General features: G+C 33.6%; 2 protein-coding genes across 3 annotated transcripts; both read right to left on the bottom strand.

The window, feature by feature from the left end:
- Positions 1-6,890: 6,890 nt before the first annotated feature.
- On the bottom strand, positions 6,891-11,339 carry LOC145614929 (uncharacterized protein At4g00950-like). Its single transcript, XM_081670006.1, has 2 exons — positions 10,506-11,339; positions 6,891-7,331 (listed from the first exon to the last, which is right to left on the bottom strand). The coding sequence occupies exons 1-2, from the start codon at positions 11,217-11,219 to the stop codon at positions 7,254-7,256; spliced, it is 792 nt and encodes a 263-aa protein (XP_081526132.1). The 5' UTR covers positions 11,220-11,339; the 3' UTR covers positions 6,891-7,253.
- An 8,527-nt stretch (positions 11,340-19,866) lies between these two features.
- Positions 19,867-24,236, bottom strand: LOC145614928 (auxin response factor 18-like). Of its 2 annotated transcripts, XM_081670005.1 has the most exons (15): positions 23,783-24,236; positions 23,511-23,626; positions 23,227-23,322; positions 23,071-23,127; positions 22,796-22,948; positions 22,623-22,707; positions 22,294-22,384; positions 22,026-22,190; positions 21,802-21,915; positions 21,639-21,711; positions 21,398-21,548; positions 20,792-21,309; positions 20,368-20,555; positions 20,118-20,284; positions 19,867-19,986 (listed from the first exon to the last, which is right to left on the bottom strand). In XM_081670005.1, the coding sequence occupies exons 1-14, from the start codon at positions 23,805-23,807 to the stop codon at positions 20,152-20,154; spliced, it is 1,965 nt and encodes a 654-aa protein (XP_081526131.1). In that variant the 5' UTR covers positions 23,808-24,236; the 3' UTR covers positions 19,867-19,986; positions 20,118-20,151. The 2 variants fall into 2 exon arrangements, with proteins under 2 accessions (XP_081526131.1, XP_081526129.1); XM_081670003.1 differs by having other exon boundaries at positions 19,867-20,284.
- Positions 24,237-26,815: the final 2,579 nt, after the last annotated feature.

Below are 26,815 nucleotides of genomic sequence, written 5' to 3'. Positions count from 1 at the left end.
CATGTTATGTGCAATTTCTAGTTTATGCAGTGGCTTGCGAAGTGCAAGTCTCAAGAAGGAATCATTATTTTGATTCAGCCTGTTAACCTCCATATCTCTTGATAGACATTCTCACCATTCTCATCCACGATAGCAAAGAAGTTTGCTCCATCCGTTTTGGTGGACAAGCGCAAACCATTGTTGATTCTCTTCAGAACTAAAGTAGTGCTAATTAAGTACGAACACACCTCTTTATCAGTACAAGTCTTAATTGTTGTATACCCGAGATAAAATGTCTACTTATCGTAAAGGCTAGAGTTTCTCTGCCCTCGGAACTGGTAAGGATTAAGCCAAATAAGTCCATCGAGGGCAGCAACTTACCAAGTTTTAGGAGCAATGAAGTATAAGTATACTCATGTAAGTGATTTGGAAAATAGAAAACATTCCTTCCCACAGTAGAGCAAATTCTAAGAAGTGGAACCCCAAACTCACAAACTATTGTCGGTAAAATGCCTGTGATCTCAGTGACAACTCAAAGTGCGAAATGCTAACCGCTCTTCCATAGTTTAGCATTATCTCAAAATCACCACTCATTAGTCTTTGTCTCTTTGGAGTGTAATACTTTCTCATTGACTAATTTCAAGGATCTTGAATTCAGTACCTTATGCTTATTGGCATTAGACTAGATAATTAGAGATCGTGAACAAAATTAAACCTAAACCAAATGGTCAACCTAATGAATAATACAGTACAGACGTACAGTACTTGAGAAATCCTAACAAAAACGCAATATTTCTTCAATCTAGTTACGAAGTTACCACGAGAATAATGTAAAACTTGTTACGTCTTTCATATCATGTTCCTCTTCAAAATTTACCAGCTAAGCAGGTCGACTATATTGACATCTGATTAACAATGAAGTAATGCTCATGTCTTACACTTTTCTTTCATTTTCTTTTTGGAAAAACGTTGACGAACACATTAAATCGAGCTTAACAATATATTGAAGGATTAAAAATGTCTTATCATTTCTAGATAAAAAAAAAATCACAAAGGAGTGTAATTTACGATAAGGTTACAAATCTTAAAACGTGGTACCGAGTAATTTTTTTCAACAATCTCGTTAATTTATACTTGTTAGGGCCTGTTCTCTTACGTTGAAATTCAATTCAGTTCAGCTTAGTTCAGTTCAGCTCAGTTCAGTTCAATTCAGTTCAGCTCAGCTCAGCTCAGTTCTGTTTAGTTCTGTTCAGTTTAGCTCCTAATTTCCTTCTCTTATAAAATATTCATTTCAGTTCAGTTCAGGTCAGTTCAGTTCAGCTCAATTCAGTTCAGTTCAGTTCAGTTCAGTTCAACTCAGCTGAGTTCAGTTAATGAGAATAGGCCCTTAGTATATTGATAAGTATAACACTTAAAAAACTGAAAAGAACAAAACTCGTCTAGATGTTGTAAATTAAAAGCCCACAAGTCCGAACCAAGTAACGAAGTAGTTGCATCAAATTGGTTCGTTTGGCAGCCACCATTAACGCACCCAAATTCCGAACTCACGAAAACACACACACAAAGAAAGAGAGAAAAAAAAAAGTGAGAAGTCGGAGAAATGGGAGTAATGCAGAAACTCAGAATGTTCGTCGCTGAAGAACCAGTCGTCGCTGCCTCTTGCATTATTGGTGGCATTGGTATTTTTTCCCTCTTTCTAAACCCTAATTTTCAATTTCCCGATTCAATTTCATTAATCTATAACTTTGATCAACTTGTTAATTGTTATTAGGTTTTCAATTCATTGTCTGATTGATCTGATAATTACCCGAATTAATCCTAAATTTATTGATTGGCTTGCGATTTCTGGTGTTATGTAATTGGATCATTTGCTCAAATTAGCATCTTAAACTTTGGAAATCCTAAATATGAGTTATTTTCATCCGTTTGATGTATTCTGATGAGATTAGGAGCGTTAAACTGGTTAGAAAGATACATAGATCCTCTATTTCGCAGCAGTCAAAGTATGGAGCATTATAGGAATTTAGGACAACTTTCCTACAAGTTGTTTACAGTTTAGATAGAATTTTGTTGGCGTAAATTTGTTTAGTTTTAAATTATTTGATGTTGTACCATTTCGAGCTCGACTTGTGGGAATTTCATCAGATGCAATTCGATTTTGAGCTCAACATGGTATCAATAAGCATTAACTTATTTTTCTAGGTTGGATTGTTATCAGCATTTAGGTAATCAGGAGGGAAGTTAAGGTCTTTAGCTATCAGCTTATCAGAGTATCTTAGGATGTTGGCATTCAATCCAATTAAGGTTTTAAGGTTAGATCTAAAATATCGGAAGAGTTTACTCAACCCTGAGTCAGAGTAATATGAAATGCTTTGGAAATTAATTTTAAGTGTTTTCCATGCAATAATAGTTTCATGATTTTGTTCTTTGGAGAATATGAAAGTTAGTTTGACTTGTTTGAGGACTTTGGAACACTCGTTGTGGTATAAGCCATTTAAGGATACACTTTAGCTTAGAATTGTGCCAATATGATTATGATATTGGCTGGATGGTCTTAGACTCTTTGGTTTGATGGAAAGCACTTCCATTGAGATTTGAATTTTCTTGCTAGAAAAGGGAAGACATGAATGAGGGAATATGTGGCTTCCCTTACTAAAGAAATATATTGTCCATGAAAATTGATTTCGTCCCGCTATAAACCAAACAAAAGAAGCTGGGAAAATGTTTTCCTCTCAACCAACCAATCTTTTGAAGAGAAAATTGAATAGTGCGAAACTGACTTGATGTTAAGAGAATAGCTTAGTAGATATACAACTCATGCCAGAAAAAATCGTTGATGTGTTGTGAAATTTGACATTGTTGTGTACCCTAGTTATTGGTGTATATATTTATTCTATTAAGATTTGGTGCCAGAGTCCATATTCTACTACAATATAATGTTATGCACTTTTTTTTTTTTTTTTTTTTTTTTTTTTTTTTTTTTTTTTTAATGTCAGGCCATCAATTTTTATGATAATATTCTACCCTGTCTCGTATTAGTAAATTTGGAAAGGATTGAAAGTTAGAATATGTTTTAGTTTAATGGCAATCTACCACAGTAAGTTAGAATTGTAAAGAGACAGTATCATTGAAATTCGTCATGATTCAAACTGCACAATACTTTTTTAAATGCTTACTTGTATTATATCCTATTGCAATGTATAACACTATGTTTGAATAAGATTTTTGGAGGGATAGGTAGTGTTAAGAGAGTGACCAAATTTTTTGTTTCTCTTTTTGGATGTGGATTGTTAGGAGAACTTGAGGGTTCCCTTTAAATAATCCATATTCTTCCAGAGTCAGGAGCCTAACACAAGCCCACTTCCTCTCACCCCTCATCCTTTACCATGTCTATCCAAACACATCACAAATTTATCAGTGTGCCTGGCTTCTTAAAAGTTAGAATTATAAACTGAATTAGTTTGCTTTTCGATAGTATAGGCTTCTTGGCAACTGTGTTCTCACTGTTCTTTTCTGGTCTGATGTTCAGGGCTTTTTCTTCCAGCTGTGGTGAGGCCTATGTTGGATTCTAGGAAAGCAGCCAAACAAGTACCTCCACCCCCTTTGAATGATGTAAGTGTCATTATGTATTCTTACACTAACCTTGCACTTTGCTCCATGTTGCAAGAAACACTAAGCTCTTCTATTTCTTTAGATCAGAATACAATCATCTGTAGAAGATTAATTCTGGATATGTTTGCTCCCTTCATTGTGGAGCCTATTGCCTGATTATCCCCCCCTTCTTTTTGGCACTTTCCTGATTGCAATGTAAAATCATGTTTGCCTTCAACAAAATAAAATAAAATGTAAAAGCATGTTTTAGTTAATCGCTGATCACAATATGTCATGTTTGTTCTGTCGCCAGCCTGTATGGTAGGTATATTTAGCAGTAAAATCGATAATGAGAATGAATTTAAGTGTAATTAGGCAGCAAATTGACATTCTTTATTTATTTTTGAAGTTAACATTCTCATCACCAAACTTTAGTTTGTAAATGTCCATTACCAGCTAATACTACTCCCGAGCAGTAATGGGTGGCAATGAAAAAATTGTTGAGAATAATAGTTAACTTGGGGTAATCTATCATAACCATGGGAGTGGATTTTTTTTTTTTTTTTTTCTTTTACACAAAATTTGATTCTTCAGTTTTAAGATATAGAGAGTTTTCTCAATATATATATATATATATATATATATTAAATTATCACCTTGAAGTACGTAGGTCACTAGGTGAAATTGAACGTATAATGGAAAGTATATCAGATATGCGGATGCTTCAAATTAGACTCCTTGCCTTCTTCCTAGTATTCTTTCCAAGTCCAAAAAGGTGGTTTTCTTTGCTGGTCTATAGGTCTTGGTCTGTTCCACAGAATAAGCTTATACTTTGTTCTGGGTGATTGGATGCTCAAATTAGCTCTGCACCTCCATCACATTCTTTTATCTGACGTGTTTATGGATTATTCTGTGCATCACTTACATGATGATGATATTTATCATCTGTTTTTGTAGGTTGTTGCTGGTGTTATTGGTAGAAAAGATTGAAGTGGATCATGGATGTGAGTCCTGATTTTTCTTGAAGTTCTCTTGTCTTCTTTTAATGTGAGATATATTCTCATAGGAAATAAGCCATTTTTTGTATGAGCTAGATATACTGTATTTCTTGCTTCTCCTTTTTGATTGTACTGAAAAATGTTTACTATGTCCTGTAAGGGATCTGTTAAATGTGAAACCAGCTTCTTACATCCTTTTCAGCTTCAGATCTGAAATATGTGCGTGTGTGTGTTTTGCATTTCATAGTTTCACTATTTTTGGACCATTACTTCTTAAGATTAAAGCAAAACTCTGTTCTATGCTATTTGATTATTGCAGTACTGATTCAATTAGTTTTCCTCATCAAACTACCATCGATCTTGAAAATTTTGAGAGCATGAACACCCTTTAATTAGCTTAAATATGAGAAGGTTTAATTTGAACACTATCCAAATGATAAATTAGCTCTGTTTTATCAATAGCTGCAAGCCTGCAATACCTTGCCAGAAAATGCCGTAGTGGCTAGCTCAGGGAAAATATAAGCTCAGCAAGCATAGTTTTAAAGAATAAAGATTGTATAATTCTCATGAGCATAGATTTTGGGCAACGTCAGTTGAGGCAGGCATACATTAGGAACTACGGAAGAATGTAGTTTACAAATACAACCATCTGCCATCCAAATTTGGTGATTAATGGGATGTTAACTTTCTATACAAAGGATACAGAAAGAGTCTTATTGCAAGAGTAATGTTATGCACATTCCTCGCTCTTCACTGGGAGTGGGAGCGATTTTACATGTATACTGGGTTAATGTTGATATCGATTTGTACAAGGTGTAGCCTGTAGGAACCTTCTAAAATGTGAAAAACCTTCCTTGCCATCGTGATATTCTATTGCTATCATTTTCTTCCTTCGACCTCCTAACTATAGAAGACTATTGAACTCCAGTATAGGCAGTTAGTATTCCACCTTAACTTAAATATGGTCGCTGTGAGTCATTAGTACGACTTCGTTTGTGTTACATGGGTATGTACAGTGATTATTGGTATATAACATTAGTAATTTAGCAGTTTGGTTAGTACATATACGCCATTTTCTAGCTGAAACTTGAAAACAAGTTATGCTAACTAGTAGTTGGGTAAGTAGCAGCTTGATCAGTATATTTCAATGCAGTCTTTTATTTGTTAGTCAATGTCATCAATTAATCATATTTAAGAGAGAGAAAATGTGGTTGCAATCTGAATATTGTAGCGAATACATTGATTGTTGTTTCTTTTGGAAGTTACAGGCCGTTAAAGAAGTTATTCATCTTTGTTGTCCTGTAATTGACCTGGTTTAATTGAGCTACAGTACATGTAGTGGATTTGCTTTTATTGATGTATTTAATCAAACTATTGCAATTGATATGAACAAAATCATACCTTAATTTGACTCTATATATAGTTGCCATTTTACGATAAAGTATGTAGTTGGCCGGTTAGATCTGAGAAGAAATTCAATGACTTATTAAGATTGTATTAATGCATAACCTGCCTATTTCTCATCAAAGAGAAGAGGAACATTCAAGTTCATTATATCAGAGAATACCAATTTATTTACTGATAGATGAGTGAAAGCATCATCTGTATACGCTGTCTAATTATAGAAAGTTAGCGTCTGCATTAACTGCCTATTCAAAAGGTACTGGTGAGATGATGTTTATGGTGGATTGACTTGGTAGAATTAGAGGAAAGATATGATTCTGTGAACGAATGCAGTTCGAGTTGTCTAGTTTGGCGGATGTTTGTCCTTGTTTTCTGGTTTTTTCTACAAAATTTGTAGGATAAACAATTTGACAGGACTAATACATTTTGTTTTGATTCTTGTCGGATATCATTGTCGTTGAACCGAGGAAATTGATACCAATGGCATTCCTTAAGATCTTACTTTCTTGTGATTTCTCATCCAAGACGTCGTGTGGTTTAAGTTGGCACTTAAAGAGAAACCTGCTGCTGTCATTTTCATGTTTATTGCAAGATTTATGAACCTAGATACTAAGTAGACTCTTAGCAAGGTCCCGTATTCTAAACACCATACTTAATTGTTTCTTTTAGGTTCATAAGGAGCCGCATAGCCAGTGGTGCTGTTAATGCGACTTAATCCAAAGACCTTACCAACTGAACTAGGTGATCAATCTTCGCATATGGTCTGTGACCCAGGGATATCAGTCAATTATAAGATTTAGATCTGCTTTTCTGTTAATACTGCAAGAACATAGTAACATCAAACTATAAGAAAGACTGAAAGAGAGAATTTAGCTAAAATTTCAACTTCATGATATCTCATTATTGAGGTAATCAGAACAGGATGCTCAAATTTCAGACTGCTAGTGTTCTAATACAGTACTAATTTACAAGTACAAGTAAAATTTTATACAACTTGAAACACAAATCAAGCATAACATGTAATAACATACTCAGTAACTAACTGTATATTCTCCAATACTATCACAAACACTGCAGAAAAAGATAAAATTTTCGTGTTTACAGCCTTGAACATTCAACTGTTCGAGTCGTTTTCATCAAAGGGAGCGAAAAAGAGAGATCGCGAGAGAGCTTTAATAAGAGTGGGGGTGTGGAGCAGATGGTTTTGTCACAGGGAGGCATTTGGGTTGGTGGCAAACCGATAGAGACTTGTTACTGCCAAAAGATGGAGAAGTGTTGGGTTTACCAGGCATCTTTCTTCCACTTCGTACTCCTCCTGGGGCTTGGTATTACTTGCTTGAAAGCCCCACATATAGCAGCCTGCGCCATTATAAAGAGTTTCTCACTTTTCAGTACATGCAGCTTTTTAATTAAAATACTACGAGTAGTCGAGTAGTATACTTTACCAACACATACTCAGCTCAATTCGAGAGGAGGGCTTCTTAATGTAATATTTCATATCATATGTTCTCGGTTCTTAAATTCTTAAATTCACCCTTTACTATGACAAGGGTTTTATCCTCATGGAAATAGCAGAGCAGAACAACTCTGTAACTTTTATTAGAGGGATTCCCTCTTTTGCTTATTTTTTTTTTTTTTTTTGTGTTAAAAGTAACATCAAAGAAAAAATCTAGAAGGGATATTTTTATAATTGTTGTTTTGATTTGACATTTTTATAGATTTAAGTGCAAGAAAATAGAGGTAGATCTTCAATAATGACAAAACAGAAACATCATTAAGACCTACTCATGAGTGATTATAGAGTATGATTAGAATTATGGCATAATAATAATAAATTTAGTAGTTGTAACCTAAAACAAAATCAATAGGCTCTAAAATAATCTATTGAGTGTGACAGTATGATGATGTTATTGTAGGACCATTAATACGGACCCTATGATCCAATTTGGTGCTACATCACACAAATCGGCGTATCCTTTTTTAGCTCCCTAGGAAAAGTCATACTAGGTGACTAACCAAGGCAATATTTGCACCCTTTATTGGATTAATATTAATCACAACAAATCAATGCTTGCACATGATTTAGCCAAAGACAAGATTGATGACCCTACAATATATTTAGTTGGTGGCAGAGAATAATAATTTATGCACTTGTTTAATCGAGTTTTACAGATTATATGAGAAATAATTATGGGGATGATAACTAAATCTCAAAGATGAGCAAAAACATCCAATTTCCGAAATGTATTTTAGTATTACTCGTATATACAAAGATGTAATGAGAGTTATCATACTATATTATAGAGATTGGACGATTTTACCCGTCTTTTAGATAAAGTTGTCATGATGAGACCGTTGATTACTACTAATGTAAATCGAGTTATCAGTAATCAATGCACCAAATCCCATAAACAGAAAAGATAAAACTGCATTATGACCCCAGCACGTTTAAGGTATGATTTTCTTAAGAATTAGGACCATAAACCAACCTTGATAATGATTGGACTGGACAAAAATAACAAAAATAAGCATATATCATTACAGTATCTAATGGTGTGGACTGTTTACAATGGCAAGTTTGTTGATTGTCATTTTGTTGGTTGTTTAGATTTCCAAATTGAAAATAAATTAAAAAAAGAGGGGTTGTTAGCAATGACCTCTAAATGAAGCACTGTTATGTGTCATTATCAAAGTGATTATGAACTCCTGAAAGTTTATTTTTACCAGTCATTTCTCTTTCTCACTTACTGTGGAAATTAACCTCTACCACCCTCCCACCCACCCACTCAATAAGAGAGGTAGTAGTAATCAATGACTTATCTTTCATTAAGGAACATGATATTAATTTACACTCCCTACTTCACATATAGGCTCCACATAAATAAAATTCTCTGAATATATCTTTTGGTTTTGGATATAATGAAATGTAACAAGAGAATGCCCTTGTACAATGTTTATAGATCTCGTGTACCTATGATGCTACTTACTACGGGTAGATCTTTTATGTACGTATCCAACCCATGTACAAAAATTGACTGACTCTTAAGGGGTACTCGTACAATAATTTCTACTTATCTACGTGGTTGAATGATTTGATCTAATTTTGGATGTTTAATCTAATCGTAAATTATTCCCACACTAAATTAGGAGAAACTCTTAACATATCAACATAAATGCTAGATATGTTACTGCCCAATGTAGTAATGAGTGAGTAAAATTAGCTTGCTATCTTCTTATCTAAAGCAATTATTACTGTGGTACTATCAACTTGTAATATTTGTCAAAAAATAATATAAATTCCTAGTTATATGCCCCAAAATAGTTGGAAATTATGTGTACTCTTAAGTATTGATGTCCTGAACTTAAGACACTAAAGAAGGGTTGCTAACTCTTTAAAAGGCCAAAACATAAAGATTGAGCTTAAATTCAAAATATCAAAACACACTGCCTTTTCCAATTCAAATAACTTTGGTCCCAAAAACTACTTTTATGTATATGTACATGTATATTTGGCCTATATATATATCAATTTGATGGTCCAAACTTTGAAGGAGACAGACAGAATATACATTCTGAAACAAAGTTCCATATCAATACTTACAATTGAATATATACTACATTGTTTCCTACATCATCTTTATTTTTGTGACTTGTGAGAAGCATGAACTATAGGTGTCGAGTATAATTCAAACTCTTCACTTAAGGATGTTTAATTCGAGAAAGTACGTTCAGTCCACTCGTTGAAAAAAGTAGTTTTTGAAAAAAGTAGTTAGACAACTTATAGGGAGTGATTTAGTGAAACATTCTACTCGTAATAAGCTTTCTTATTAATTGTAGTTAGACTCGGATTAAAACCACTTTTGGAATCACGCCCCTATTTAAGGCCTAACAGTTAGTCAAAAAGTCAAACTCGTTTTCTTTAATTGTTGAGTGTTTGACTAATGAAACCCTTAATTTAATGGGCACTTCTATATCTGGTGATTCTGCAGTTCAGCTCTATCATTGAACTCAGAGCAGGTGCCACACATATGGTGGTTAGGAACTTAGGATTCTATATACATTCAATCACCCTACTTTCCATCTTTTCTGACTTTTAATTTTTTGTAAGGTTATGAAATTTCAAAGTCAAGATACTTGTTCCGAATTTCTTTCCTCGCAACACTTTAACTCTTACACTATTCACGAACTTCATTTACCAGTAGAATTTTAGATTATCTATAGTGATTTATGTTAAATTTGTCTCTTTTAAACAATTAAATTTTTATAAATTGAAGATTGAAAATTATACACAGACAAACGTTGAAAATGGGAGTGCCTAACAAATACAGTAAGATATTTTTATCCACTTTTCAATTCTAACACAGAGTATTCCTAGATTATACAGCATGACAAACACATTTCTGACAACTTTTGGTAACTCCAATAAATCAAAACACAAACACACACACACACAAATCAAAATTCTCACCTTTTTTTAGTCAAATTCATCAATTCAAACATAAAAATCAAAGATTAAAAAACATAAAAACTTACCCAAAAATGAGACTTATTTTGTGACAAACCCAAGAAGTTGGTCTTCTTACTACTCATCTTTGTAACCTTAACAAATGTTCCACCACCTTCACCTTCACCGTTACCGTTACCGTCACAGGCAATAGAAGTACTCGTAACACCATCATCATCAGAAACCAACGTTGGAAAGACAAAATTACCCTCATCAACAACTTCACTATTTTTACTATTGTTACTCTTGAAATCCTTTTTTTTCCAAGAACCAAACAATCCCTTATTCTCTCTCCTACTACTCCCACTTCGACTAAGAACAACAGTCCCAAGTAGCCCTCTTTCAGGGCTACTTCCGCGACTGCCCCACAAACTAAGGGTACCATCAAAAGAGCCTTGTTTTTTCCTAAGAAACCTAAAAGAGGAAGATTTTCCGACAGCAGAAGTGAAATTACTATAAGGACCTTCAAGGACAGTAGTAGGGGAGGGTGTTTTGGTAAATTTGGCTTCATTGAGTAACCTAGGAGGTAATTCTAAAGATTTAACGGTGTTAGTCACGGTTGACGGAAGAGCGAGTGTAAGACAAGGTAAGGGTTTTCCAGGATGTTCCTCCCATTTGAAGGGTACTGAAGCTGATGTATGTAAGGGTGATGTTAGGTTGCCTGAATAACGTTGTTGGTTTTTTAGTGAGTATAAGGGTAGTTTTGGAATTGTTGTGTTTGTTTCTGATTCTTCAAATGCCATGATTTTTTGAAGAGAGAGATAATACAAAGTTGAGGAAGAAGAAAAGAAGTGATGAAGAGAAAAGTGAGGGTTGAGTTTGAGATTGTGTTTGTTTGTGTTAGTGTGTAATTTGGGTTGAAGAAAAATGTGAGTATGAATGAGTGTGACATTATATTTGAGGGGGGGTGTTTTTTGTCTTCTTTGACGGGCTTTTAATTCATTGTCCTTTTTTTCTTTTTGGGAAAAAGGTGGGGAAATTAGGAAATTGTATAACTATTTTAAAGTTTGTACGAGTATAAAAATATGATTATTTGTATTTGAAAACGATTATTGAGGGTGTATTTTTTTCAAAATGATTCCGCTTTGTAGAAAGAAATTGTCTTTGGGAATATATCATGCATTAGTTTCACACTAAGGTGTTTTAGAGAAAAAAAAAATAATAAAATAAAATTGTCAAATTAATGTATTAGTATATATAGTATTCCCTTCACTTTTTAATACCGAGTAAAGTTTTTCATTTCTCTTGGACACTTATACATGTGCCGCTGTAAATATTTAGAGATTGTCTTTGGGAATATATCATGCATTAGTTTCACACTAAGGTGTTTTAGAGAAAAAAAAAATAATAAAATAAAATTGTCAAATTAATGTATTAGTATATATAGTATTCCCTTCACTTTTTAATACCGAGTAAAGTTTTTCATTTCTCTTGGACACTTATACATGTGCCGCTGTAAATATTTAACCAATAACAAATACGGAGTATGAATTATAATAATTAAAAATTAATAATCTATTACTTGAGATGATTTCAACAAGGCTGTGTAAAATATCCCACAAAACTATTTATATATATTAATCACAAACATTAATTAATGTAGATGTTGTGAATAGTGCAAAAAGTGCTAATGGAGCACTTGTAAAATAAACAGAGGGAGTACAAGAATAGACTTGTTTTTCATTTTGGTTATGTACCCAAACTAAGGCATGCCAAGTTGGGTAGTCGCAAATGTTGCTGCTCACATCAACACACTATATGCTCATGGTTTCCTTAAGCCCTTAAGTATAGAGGAAGACGAGTTCATAGCCGGATGATATGATAGTTTAACAGCAAAGTAGAATAGTAGATGGTTTCAACCACCTAAATAACTTTTTGGGGGTCTTGTGAGAGCACCAGGTCTCAATCTACTTTCTTTTCGAGCTCAAAATAGTCAAAAATCATCCAAAATTAAACTATATAGGTATTTGTTTACGCACAATATTACCCCTATTGTTGTTTTTGGTTGTCTACAATTGATAATAATGAAGCCTTCTTTGAATGAAGCTAAACCCCAAACTGATCTTTTGAGCATGAACATTAAATTATTTGTCAAATCTTACAGCTAACTAGTTCTTTAACCACAATATATGTATAGTTGGATTAAGCCGTATAAATAGAGGAATAATTAACACTAAAAAGTAACATGTTAATTACAAATTAAAGTTACTAAAATCTGCTAAATAAGTACTCTAGATCACCAACAACATGAAATAGATGAAATGCCTAAATCCAAATTAGTTACTTTTGGCATTTGACTGAACTTCAATGACATCATAAGCGTTTAAACAATTCAAAGTTGATCATAATTTAATTTTGTTATAAATTAATCAGAAAATCAGTGGTATATAGTACATACTTTGTATGAGCTAGAGAGGGGTGTTGAAAATAATATAATATTGATACACCTTTATTGTCGGTATAGTATTGTATAATTAAATAGTCAAAATCAAAGCTACTTTATCAATATTACATGATAAAAAAGTAGAAAAATTTAGTGAAAGCTTAAATGTTGTTTGACGCGTAATTAAAAAGTGAAAATGAGAGCTAACAAAGATTTGGACCAATTTGGTACCCAACATATTCATGCATTTCATTTTTTTTTCCACCTTTACTGAAGAAGAAAGCATTGTACTTTTTTTATTTTTGGTTAGAGGTGGTAGCTAAAGCAGTGTATGATTGACCTTCATAACTATTAATCATCTTGTACTTTCTTGTGTAGGTGCAAAACAGAATAAACTAAACATGGATCGAAAAAGTCAATTGCCCAACAAGTTGGGTTTTTCTATCACATGATTCACATCTATTTATCAATATGCTATCATGACGCACTCATTTAATAGGCAGTAATACATAACGGTAATGAAAAACTTATACTTTGTTACTTTTGTACTTCGTATAAAACGGTTATCCCAACTCAAATACATAAAAATCATACAGAGTAGTCCGAATGCATGATTTGTCCCATGTTTCATATCTATTCTTACAAATATTACATTTCTGACCTTTCAAAGTATATACAAGCTAGTATTAGTCAATACTTTGTCCTCCACATATATGTAATGTTTAACTATATGTCTATTTTGTGGTGTATAAAAGTACAAGAACTGTGCATAAAAATGGATAAGGTCCCAAGTCATGACGCTAAAATGACAGACACTTAGTTCTTGAAATGCACGTAACGACGTGCATGTTGTAGACTCACCCTCAAGGTTGAGGATGACTTTGGCTAATAATAATGTGATTAATTAAGACAAATAAAGGATACATTTAACTAATTAAATAATAAATACCAATTATGTTCACGGTTGAGGGATTATAAAACATACATTTACAAATTATAAAAATGCAACAAATATAAACGGCTATTATGACTTATGACTTTATGAGTATAGTTCCAACTCATATGATAAGTTTTCGTGATCAAGCATATAACATCTAATTTCACATAAGATTATGATCTTGATACACATAAAAAATGAATAATACACGCGCACACTTGAATTTGTTCCATTTATACGATTTTCTTTCTTTGATGGTGGTATTTCATTTTCAATAAAATATACTTAAATTAAAACTATTTTGATTGTATGTATTTGGAATAATGTTAAATACTATTTAAGTTGAGGGTAACAAGAATTCCTGATTGGTGTCTCTTCGGAGACATCTGATAAAATTGGAACGATACAGAGAATTCCTTATTAGTAGGGTCTTGCATGAACTACGCCATACGTAGGAGGAGGGCTAGTAAATAATTCATTTCATAAAACCATTCATATACTATATAATCAATAATATGATTGGTGGATGATGAATTAAATCTGCATGAACCTTATTGATTTGGGTAGGTCAGTATCCTGACTCTTCCATCCACGTACTTTAGAGTCTTCATTTAATTGAAAAGATTAGTCAATGAATTAATTGACCCAATTTAATTCGTTACAAAAATGAAAAGAATAAAGATAGTCTCCATTATTTGATTTAATTTCATACTTTTTCATTAATTAAAACAAAGATATATGGACACAAATGATCTGAATTAATTAGGGGGAGAAAAAAGAGCATATATTCAGTAGAGTACAATTTGATTAAATTAAAGTAAATGGAAGTTTTGTTCAAGCCCAACTGCCCAAGTACACAATTCCAAAAGATTGGGCTACTTTCAAGCCCTCAGTCCACACACTTTACTCCCCTGGCCGGAACCACTATAAACATATAATAGGATAGCTTAAAGAGAATCCCAATTTTCGACGATTATATGATCAGATTTGTATATTTCATCCGTTCTTTTTTTTTTCATCTTAATTTTTTCTATACACATGTGTGTTTTATTGATTTTTAAAATTTTAGTTAAAGATAACTACAGTATTTCATAAATTTAACAGGTCATCTCATTATTTTGCTACTAAACTTTAGGACTTGTGTGTTATATGACTCTTCTCCGACGTGAACATGTGGGACGACACCTATATTTTATCATAAAGGTAAGGATCTTTACCTTTATTACTCCATGTGAAGCAAAGGAGAAGAGATGAACCTTTTGGATTTTGTATGTTTTGCACTTTACATTGGTGATGATAGTGCTATGCGTTTATAACGTGTGTAAGAATGAATTAAAACTACGCAAAAGGCCCAAAGCATCTTTAAGGTAAATGTATTAAAGGTATAACCATTGGGTCAACGGATCATTGGAATATACTTCGTATGTGTTAGGACTTAGAATGGCCCAAGAATGGTCTGATTTCTTATCTTACCTTTTTCTTTTGAATACAAACTTCATCTGTTCCTAAAGTTCCTCTTAATTTCATTTTGAGCCATTACTTTCTTTTGCAATTTCATCCCTCTTACCCCATAATTTTTAATATTTATTTTTTACTCTTTCACTTACTCTTTCCCTTCCTTTTTTACTCACCCACGATTTACCCCTTTATCTTATTTAGTTCACTTTCTTTCTCGTACTCACACTTTTTCCATGCATTCCTATAATTAAAGTTTATAATAAGTAAATTAAACTTTTAAGAACGAAAGGAGTATGGCCCATTATTATTTGAACGGCCCAATTACATCATGACCCTATTTATTGGATGCTATAACTCATCGGACGGCTCATATTCTCCCTCTTTCTATATTTTATTTTAATATTAGTAAAAAAAATATGATAAAGAGTATATAGCATGTAATGTAAACTGTAAAGTAGTATTGGTCTACAGACTCTACACGGTACACAGAAATGCAGCTTTCTCTCCTTTAAAATATCTTGTCCTTCTCTTAGATTGTTTTTTCTAATGACGGTCCAAATCATATGGATCCTTATGTGGACCTTAAGGCCCATTTAAGGACCACCGTTAATCTGTAGAAATAATTTAAAATTTCATACTTTCTTTTTTTTTTTTTTTCACTTTTTAAGGATCTAATCATGCTATACTAGAGTGTGATTCCACATAATAGAGACAAATTGGACTAATAAAATACGTATGACTTAACTAATTAATTGTACAGTATAGTTTGTTGGGTAGCATATAATCATGATCTGCAATTTGTAGATATAATTAGCACCCCATTGGTGAATTTTCAATGTTTTTTAAGAGTGAGAAAATGTTTGAACATTTATAAAGTTTTGCTTAAGGAGGCTTGTGAATGTATTTTCCAACCAACTACTACCATATGTAGTCACATACATAATCAAACCACTCATTAGAGATGGCTAACTTGATGACCATATTTTTATAGTAACTAATAACAAAAGGAAATTGGACCTTCCCAATTTAAAATATCTTTAAAATATTTTAATGGACCAGTCAAATTCTCAACATTAACGCCCAAGAAAATAAATTGTTCCAAATTATTGGGTTGGTATTTGGTATTTTGGTGGTAGACAAATTAGCCTATATTCCGTAGAAATTCATGCCAGAAGCCCTGCTTTTCTAGGGAGAGTTAGCTGAAAACCCAATTTATTTGTATTAGAATTAATAATTAATTAATTTACTTTCCAATTTTACTTGAAAAGAAGTACTCTACAATTCCTAATGGATTTTCACCTTTTCTTTTACCAACAAAAATTCCTGTTTTTAGATATGGTTAAAAAAAAAAAAAAAACAAACTAAAATCAAGAAATATAATAATATACTATCCATGTAAATTTTAGATAAACTATTATTCCAACTTAGAAGTATTAAAGCCCATAACTTAAAAGAAAATCTCTCTAGTTTAGGGGATAAATTCCATGATTATCTTCCATCCTATTCACTAGTAAGTACATGCTATGATTTAGAGGTGATCATTTGCGGGCTTGGACGGGTAGCGGGCCGGGCCTATGCTTATTTTTTTGTCCAACGGGCTTTATGTAGCAAACCCGAACCCTTTTAAGCGGGCTTGATACTTTGTCCATGCCCGCTCGTTAAACGGGCCGGGCTTGCCCGCGGGCTAACGGGCCTCTATTTTTATTTTATTTTTATAACACTAACTAATCTTTTTATTATTTACTTGTGCTAAAATTATTTTGGTATAGTTGTCTTATAATTTTTTGTTCACAAATGGTAATAGAAATTAAAAAAAAGGTTGAAATTATGACATATGTTATAAATATATGTAAGATAAAACTTATTTAATAAGTGTTAATGATAAAATATAAAATTGAAATGAATAATTGTAACTAATAAAAGCTTATAGTTAAATATAGTCTCTTTGTACTTATTTTTAAAATTACACAAAGTATGTCATAACTAACTAACTAAATAAAAATATTAAAATAAGAATGTTATTATTATTATTATTATTATTATTATTATTATTATATATTAATAAACGGGCCGAGCGGGCTAGCCCGCGATACATATTTGTTGTCCATACCCACCCATTTATGTTAACGGGTCGGGCCTAGCCCGTCCAAATATCCAATTTTTTTCAAAAAGGTTGTCCAAGCCCGCTTTTTGCGGGCCAGGTTGGGCGGGCTTAGCGGGCCGTCCCGCCCATGAACAGCTCTACTATGATTGCTACAAGTTACCTTCCCATTTCTCCTGACCATTTTCCTTTTTATCTAAAAATTTTAATTAAAAAAAAAAAAACAAAAAACTCACACATAAATAGCACATCTTAAACAGTTACACGTAGGGGTGAGCATAACAGGGTACCTTGTAAAAATTCTACGAACCGGAACCGGAACCTGTTGAACAGGTTCCTAGAAATTGGGAACCGGAACCGGAACCTACAGGTTCCGGTTCCGATTCAGGGTACCCTGTATTATAAGATACTCACTAACTTTTTGTAGATTTTTTAATAAAAAACTGGTTAGCCACTAATTTATAATGTTTACAACTCGCAAATAAGACAAACTAATAGTAGTTTTCTTACAAATTTAATATATATATTTTTATAATTGCAATTTTGATATATATTATTTAAAAATTGAGTACAAATTAGTGTATAATTAAAAATTAAGTGATATTTTTATCAGGTACAGGGTACCCTACAGGTTTCGGTTCCAAAAAATTGAGAACCTGATCCGGAACCTGTTACAACAGGTTCTCCAATTTGCTACCCGAAACCGGAACCTCTTGTACAGGTTCCGGTTCCGGAACCTGCGATTCCTAACAGGTTCCGATTCCGATTCAGGGTACCCTGATTTTTTGCTCACCCCTAGTTACACGTTCTCATCATCTTTTTTTTTTTTAACCATTGACATTAAACGATAAGAAATACTCCGTAACTCTTTAGCTTAGTATAGAAAAGTTAATTTTGACTAATTCAAGATGTAATATCAAAATGATGACTAATATTGACTAGTAGGTAGAAGTTGAGAGAGATTTGACCAGGAATGGGTTGGGTTTGAAAAGGAAGAAACAATGTTGAGCTCCATGCCAAAGTGTTTCCCATTGGTCTTAATTGCAAGTGCCAAGTAACAGTTGCTCCATCTTTTTCATTACCTCATTTGCTTACGCCTCCACTACCTTTACCATGTTTTTCCGTTACAACACCCTCACATACATAAATACATTCATCTACTGTAGCTTTTGCCATTTTCACCTTTTTTTTTCTTTCTTTAATGCAAATCAGTCCAATGAACCAACCCGCTTACGTTTGTAATTTTATAATACAATTACACTTTATACATATAATATACTATGTTCTCTTGTTTATTTACATGTAATAATACTGTGTGTTTTAATTCAATTACCCTTCCCGTCAAAAAAATAAATACAATATAAATAATTACCCTATAATTTTATGCAAAAGAAGCAAGTAAATTGAGAATTTGAGACAAAAGTATATTGAGATTTACTTTCAAAGAGATAAAGATATTATAATTAGATTTAGATTTTTTTATTTTTTAAGAAACATTTTAATTTTAAGATTTAAAGTGTGTATGATTATATCTTATCCGTACAAATCCCATCACTTCAAAGGCACATCCATGTCATGCAACTTCCTATGTTTGAATTCATACCCAAATGTCTATTTTTTTGTCCCATGTAATACAATTATCCAATCAACCATACATTTGTGTCTTTTTTTATTCTCCCAAAATACATGGAATCATTTCTTCCCTTGGAGAATATGTCAAAATGCTTAACAAACTGTGATGGTATCATTTTGTATGCGTGTTCAAATGCAATGACCTTGAAACTTTACCTTGATACTCATCAAAAATATTTAATACCAGTGATAATGTTAGAACAATTTAGAAGTACTCCTTATTTAACTTTTTAAAGATGAACAAAATCATTTAATCTCGGATATTTTCTACCCCAAAGGCCTAATTATACGATAAAGAAGATCACGAAATGTCCTATCGACATGAGATAAATTTATCGTCCCTATATCTAGGCACTACCCCATATCATCTAGTCATCTACATAAATGCTTGGTCAAAATTGACAGCTCGAAAACAAATTGAATGCATTATTCATGGGAAGTTCCATCTTTTCCAATCCTCTCTCAGAAATGACCAGAAAATTACGGAGTACTAAATTTCGTATCTTGGATGTCTCTATCACTTGGATTTCCCAGCTTTTCTATGCAACACTACACATTTCTCCTCTATCTCTCCTTAAACACCCTTTTTTACTAGCCATTTGAAAAGAAAAAGTACTTGCCCCAATTTAATTCAACAAAAAAATCTCCACTATTAGTGGCTATTATTAGGATTCCATTTCTAGTTGACACTAAAATTCTCGCACACCAAACATTGCATATACTCCTAACACATCAAAAACAATCAGCATGCAAAACATCATTCCCAAACAGTCATTCCATAAATACATCTTCAATTAATCATGATCCACAAAGACGAAAATATTTTCTTTCAGACTGATGGGATATTGATTTTTGTCATGTTTCGGTCCTCCTTGATTAAAAGTTGAGATATTATTACAGGGAAATTAGACGATAAACATGTTTAAATTAAAGTTTTCCACTCGCCAAATCATCAAAAGCACATTCAGGGCATCAGGCATCCCACATTTATATTACAAGCTGAAAATCCAAAAGGCACACCACCATGTCATCAGGCAAGTTATACACAATTAGCACCAACTAAGCTAAAACTTAACAGGGGTTCCAGCACATTTTAAGTCCTACCCTCTTCAAAATGAAAACATAATTACCTATCCCCATCAATCGCGAGCTTCAGAGTTCAGACTATTCCTCCATCCCCAGACTTAGAACAGTGCCTTCATCTACTGACGGTGAGGACAGCCTGCTTTTGCTACTCAATTTCTTCACTTCCTCGCTTGAGTAAATGCAAATCTTTCTCACCATCTTGCAAAATTCCCTGCATAAGAGTCAGTAAAAATAACTTAAATCATATGGTAAAGATTTTTAAGATCATGAGCACATTTGTTGTAGTTTACTTACTGCCATGGATCATCGCCTACAAGCATCATGTCACCTTCATCATCAGTGAAAACAACAGCCCACTTATTTCTGGTTTTGAGTTCACCCTTTATATCAAACATCTTCTCAAGCTCACATATAAGTTCATCATATCCCTCTAGTATTGTCAAATCCACTGCCCTACCAACAGCAACACCTTGCATTTGTACCTTCCGGTTATACCAAGTAATTGCCACAATAAATCAGTAGAATTTTCACAATTTGACAAAGAATAACCATATTTGTACAAGACCTAAAGTCCTAAAGGGGTGAGAACATCTCGCATTATGTTAACTACTGCAAGACATTAAAAGGTACTCCTAGTTGAGATAACAAGTCATGATAATACAATTAAGTGCGAAGCTCTACATACAAGACAATATAAGTCAAATGGTATGCATTTCACCTTAGTTCGACTCCTTGTAGAAGATTGAGAAAATGTCTTAGCCAGTGACTTGTCCAGAGATACAACAGAGTTAACTTGATTCTGTTCTTTTAATGGTTCCACATCAGTGTTTTGAACCTCATCAACCTTTCCAGCACCTGTCTCAGTAATTTTAGCCTCATTCGACAACTTTTCAGGACAAACAGTCACCTTTTCCAGGGTAGGAGCTACATGAGAGTTGTTTCTCAGCTCAATTCCAAACAATCGGCAACTTCCAGGTGATTTTCCACCATTGTTCACTTGCTCGGAGTGATCAGGTTTAAGTCTAGAAGGAGCAAGATAAGAATAGGCAGAGGGTGTTGAGCATGACTGAACTGAAGGGGCTTTGCTATCATCTTTTTTGTCGACAAAGAATCTCGGTGAATTTCTTGCATGATTAGGAGACCAAACATTATCTTGCTGATTTCTGGGACTACTGAAGTCATTGGAATGGGCCGATACATACCAAAAGTTTGACACGGGAGACCCGCCAGCAGTTTCTACAATTTTATTCAGTTGAAATCATTAGAATAAAATCACATAATCATGCACAATATGATCAGATTGAACAGAAAAGTTAGTCCTCACCGGATATAGACAGATCACTAGGTCGGGACCTCTTGGTCTTTGATACTGGTGGTGGAGATGGATTGGCAGCAATAGAAGCAACAAAGGGTTCTATTTCCCAAGGGGAAACCTTGTCTGGCCTGTGAAATGCAGCCGCTTCATCCCATTGAACCTAAAAAAGAAACAAATGGAGAAACAAGCATAAAAATAGAGAAGATGTAGTAGGCCAATCCTTAGTCATGACTATCAGTTTATATTCAACCTTCAGTGACCGCCATTTAGAGCCCGACCACTGAGGAGAAACATCTTCAACCCCAACAATGGTGCCAGTAAACCTAATCAAAGAGTGATCATGAAATCTGATGAATATCAAGCAGAATCAACAAGGCCCAATAATAAATGACTGACCACAGAACAGAGTATACCTTCTTTCGGGTGTGTCATCTCCCTCAAACTTCATGTTAAAGCGCATGCCAATGGAGAATTTATGGTTTACAGCTTCAAGGTACTTGTTGACACCAACAATGAACTGGCTAGACCTAAGTAAAAAAGATGCAAACACAAAATAAAACATATGGCCAGATGATAAGAATCCAATTTTTAACAATTCAACACAATCAAGCACTTTGCTGAAGATAAGGGACCCAACCTTGGCTTGTAGTAAACAGTGAACATAGTACAAGTGTTTATAGCATGGCGAGCAGTGGCCAGAACCCCAAGATGCATACTCTGGCTTGATATAACAGATGGTGGCATAGGGCTTTGTTGACGGACAAGCCGCCTAACACCAACTCGTAGGTCGCCATTATCACCTCTACATGATATATGGTAAGTGATGAGCTTTTAGCTGTCACAAACAAATGCACCTCAGTTACCCAAGTAATTTACAACCAGAAAAAGGCCCACCCCCTTGATACCTTAAGAAAACAAATGCATCTCCAGCAGCTAGACGCTTAGAAGTTACAAAAGTACTCCACCCAGTCGTCAACAAGTGTCTACGGGGTTGGCCTGAGCAATTACGCAGGAACAACAATAAATCAGTACATAGATTTTCCTTGAAGAATGAAGTTATACACCAATTTTAAATTCTCAAGTACCCATGTTGAATTCTCATTTCTCCACACTCCAACATTGGCACCGACACTTCATGTAATACAAGGCAAAATTCTGATAAAACAGCAATCTAAAATGGCAAAATTTTGATAAAATAGCAGTCTAATACGTCTAAAGAATCCCTAGTTAATACCTCTAAATATATGTCTAAAGTGCCACTCATATCCATGAAGATCCGTCGCAACAAGCTCCTGAGTAGGTGTCGGCTGGCTCATATCCTTAACACATCAATTAAAGAGCAAAATCAGCCACAACCCATATCAAAACAACCCGAAACAATCTCCTATGTCAAAATGTTGTAATTACCAAGGGAGGCAAGCATTCATTGGCATGCTTGCGAAGGACAGAGAATCCTCCATGAGTGCTAGTATCTGAAGCAGTTAATATCTTAACAAACGACTGGACTTTCGGCCTTGGCAGCTCATTAACACTCGAATCAGAACTTTTAAACTCATCTTGCTACAACAATACAAATACAAACAACCCATAATCCACAAAATTTATATAAACATCATCATAAACTTAACCCTTTAATACTCACTATATAAGTACTTAAATTATAAATGATCAAACAGTCTTACATCTTTTTCAGGAATTAAAGCAATCTGAGCATAAACTTCATCTGTTTCAGGCTCAGCCTAGTAAAAGAAATCAACCAAAAACAATCAATAATCTTTCTGTCTCATACCAGCAAACAATAATGTCCAAAAAAAGCTAAAAATTAAAGGCAAAAATACCTTTAGTTCAATGTTCACAACTTGACAAAGTATCTTAGAAGGCAAATTAAAACGTGGAATTTGTTGATTTAATTCCTGGTTTGTTGTTGCTTCCAACTACATACAACCAACACACAAAACCCACCTCCAAAAATTACTCATAATTTCATAATTCAACACCAAAAAATCAAAACAAAAATGCGAATTACTAAAATGAAAAATTGATAATAGAGTATAATAAAAAATAAAAAGATAAGAATAAGAAAGGTAAAAATAAAATAATGGAGGATGAAAATAAAAAGTACTTGTTCCATGTGACCCTGTGGAAAGTAGAACACTCTCTCTCCTGGCTGTGGAACATCCACCAGCGGCCCTGCACATGCCCTCCATAGCTCTCTATACAGTGCTTCATTTCCAACACCTATTTTAATTTTAATTTTAATTTCATCCATTTTTAAAAAAAAAAAAAATCACAAAATTAGATTAAATTACTACAAAAACAAATAAACCCAGAAAAATTAAACCCATAAAATTTGTAATACTGGCAGAATTATGGGTTTTAGTTGCAGAAAATCACCTGGAACTGCTTGACGTGGCGCCATTGAAGAAACTACTGAAAGCTTCAATCAAAAAACTGGAATTCTTCCCAGTAAATTGGGTGAAAGTGAAATGGGGATTTATAAAAAAAGATGAAAATTAATTAAATGGGGTTTTTGAGTAATTAATCTGGAGTAATTAATCAGAGTAAATTGGATTAAAGAGCACCCCTAATTCAATGGAGGTGCGTTGCAGAAACTGTTACGCGCGCACTTGTTTAATCCCCATCATATTCATCTTCATCATCCTTTTAATCTTCCTTCAATTTCTTACTTTCTCTCTCCTCTTAATTTTCTCTCTCTAACTAAAGAAACCTCGTTAAATAAATCCAGTTTCCAAAGCTTCTTTAGTTATTTCTTCCTCCTAAAAGCCAGTGTCTGTGTTGTTTCTCTTTTCTCTATAACTCCCAAGTTTTTTTTTTTTTTTTTTTTTTTTTTTTTTTTCTTGTTACCAAATCCCAAAAAACACTTTCACCTTGTCCTTTTATTCTACTCACTTGACTCCTAATTGGTTACATTAAAGGGTACTTCGTATTTAACTATGGTTAAAGGAAGGTGATACTGTGAGGGAAGACGGAGATTATATTAACATTAAGGGTCTGTTTTCATTAGCTTAATTTCAGTTCACTTCGGGCTTGTTCATATTTATTTAATTTCAGTTCAGTTCAGCTTCTAATTTTCCTCTCTCATAAAATATTCATTTCAGCTTAATTCAGTTCAGTTCAGCTCTAATCAGTTCAGTTCAGCTCCAATCAGTTCAGTTCAGTTTAGCTTAGTTCAGTAAATGTGAACAGGCCCTTCAGCTCCTAATTTCCTTCTCTCATAAAATATTCATTTCATCTCTATTCAGTTCATTTTAATTTAGTTCAGCTCCAATTAGATCAGTTCAGTTCAGCTCAATTCAATAAATTAGAACTGGCCCTAACATTATCCCAATTCTCTTGTCCTAAATGTATTGCATAATAAGGGATATGGAGTGTATCGGATTGGATGGTGTTTTTATTTATATTACAAATAATATGGTAAAAAAAAAAAAACAAAAATGGAGGACACTACTAAACTGACACTTCTCACATATAAGTCATTTCAACTCCGTATGTTAAATTTGATAATAGAGGGAGGAGGTAAGAGAATCCCCCTACTCTCAAGATAATGTAGTAGGTGGGTTCAAACTTGTGACATCGAAGTTATAAGGTGAGTTTCCACCAAGTTTGTTTGGTAAAAAAAGGTGATTGGTTATAGATAGCAAACATATATCAACATCAATGTTACCCAAACTAGTTAAATGAGGAATACTTGATTATGGTTAAGGATGATATTGTGAGAGAAAGATGAATACATTTTAAAGTTATCCGGACTATCATGTCCTAGAAGAGTAAAAGAAATGTATGGAAAATGAATTAAAGGACAGGTAAAAGAACATTTCTGTGTGGCGGGTCATACTGTATGGCAGGGGTTACTACTTGTAAGTAGGGGTTATTTATTCGGGGGTTACTACTTGTAGGGGTTACTTATTCAAGGGTTATTTGTAAGATTTACTTATTCAAGAGATTACTTATTCAGGGGGTTACTTGTATGGGTTACTTATTCAAAGGTTACTTATCCAAGGCAGGGTTACTTGTAGAGGTTACTTATTCAAGGGTTACTTACTCAGTCAGTTAGCTCGTTTTTTTGTGTGAGAGTAACATTTGACCAACCAAATATTCCTTGAATAAGTAACCATAATTTACATTTACCCTGACCAAACGAGTAACCTCAGAATAAGTAACCCCTACATATCTGTCCCCCAAAAAAAAAAAAAAAAAACTTTTACAAGTAACCCTTGATCAAACGAGTAACCTAGGTCATACGGTATGGCCAGCTACATATAAAAAATTGTGGTAAAAGAAATATATGCATAATTAGGGAGGCGTAACTTTGTGACAAATTGTAGGAATTCATCGACATTGATATTTTACCTTGACTATCCCATTCTAATTTAAAATTGTGGTTGTCAAAAAAAAATAATCTGAAATTGGACTCCATGACCATAATAGATACACAAAGTATGTGGGATAATAGATTGACAATAGAATTTTCTACTATATACAATACATTTAGGGTGACACAGGTAGAAAACTGCAATGCTAGTATATTAACATCAACCAATTCAATGAGATTTTAGGAAGGATGATAGTGTGACATAATACAAAAATGCACCAGCATTAACATTACCTTAATTATCATGTCCTAAACTAGTAAATGAAATACTCTGTACCACGTATATACGAGTAGTATATACTCTATATAGTATGTGAAATTAGACATAGATAGATTTATTCTTTTACTCGTATAAAATAAGGACCTGTTTTCATTGACTGAACTCAGCTGAACTGAAATGAATATTTTATAAGAGAAGGAAATTAGGAGCTGAACTGAGCTGAACTGAACTGAGCTGAGCTGAACTGAACTGAGCTGAACTGAATTTCAACGTAAGAGAACAGACTCTAAATACTCCAATTCTCCATTGATTCAAAATACAAGTCTGTGATTTCACAAACAAAAATAGAAAAGTAAAAATATAAGTCTGTGATGTCTCGAATGAACTCATTTTATTTTATTTAATTACCAGTACCATGAAAATGGATCATTCATTTGAAATGGACCGATTGAGTCCACTTTAATAATATAAAACCATTTAAAAATAAAGAAATAAATAAAAAGGAGACCACATGGTACGGGGGAAGTGTGGAAGGCGAAGAGTTTGTTTGTAGCGCGCGTGGAAATGCCGGATTTGGGCATTCTTGGAATTTAATTGTGATTGAATCCAGATACTCTTTTCGAAGCCGTATAACTATAAGTCTATAACTGTATACTCTCACAACATGATCTTAGTGCTAACAAACTAAGGCCCCGTTCTTTAGACCTGCTCTGCTCTGCTTTGCTCTGCTTTGCTCTGCTTCAATCTGCTCTGCTTTGCTTTGCTCTGCTCTGCTCTGCTGAAATCTGCTCTGCTCTGCTTCAATCTGCTCTGC

The sequence above is a fragment of the Chenopodium album genome, chromosome 25 (assembly GCF_948465745.1).
Source record: "Chenopodium album chromosome 25, dcCheAlbu1.1, whole genome shotgun sequence".
In the NCBI taxonomy this organism is placed as follows: Eukaryota; Viridiplantae; Streptophyta; class Magnoliopsida; order Caryophyllales; family Amaranthaceae; genus Chenopodium; species Chenopodium album.
The sequence above is the reverse complement of the archived record's forward strand: the minus strand, read 5'-3'. Positions and strand labels throughout refer to the sequence as shown.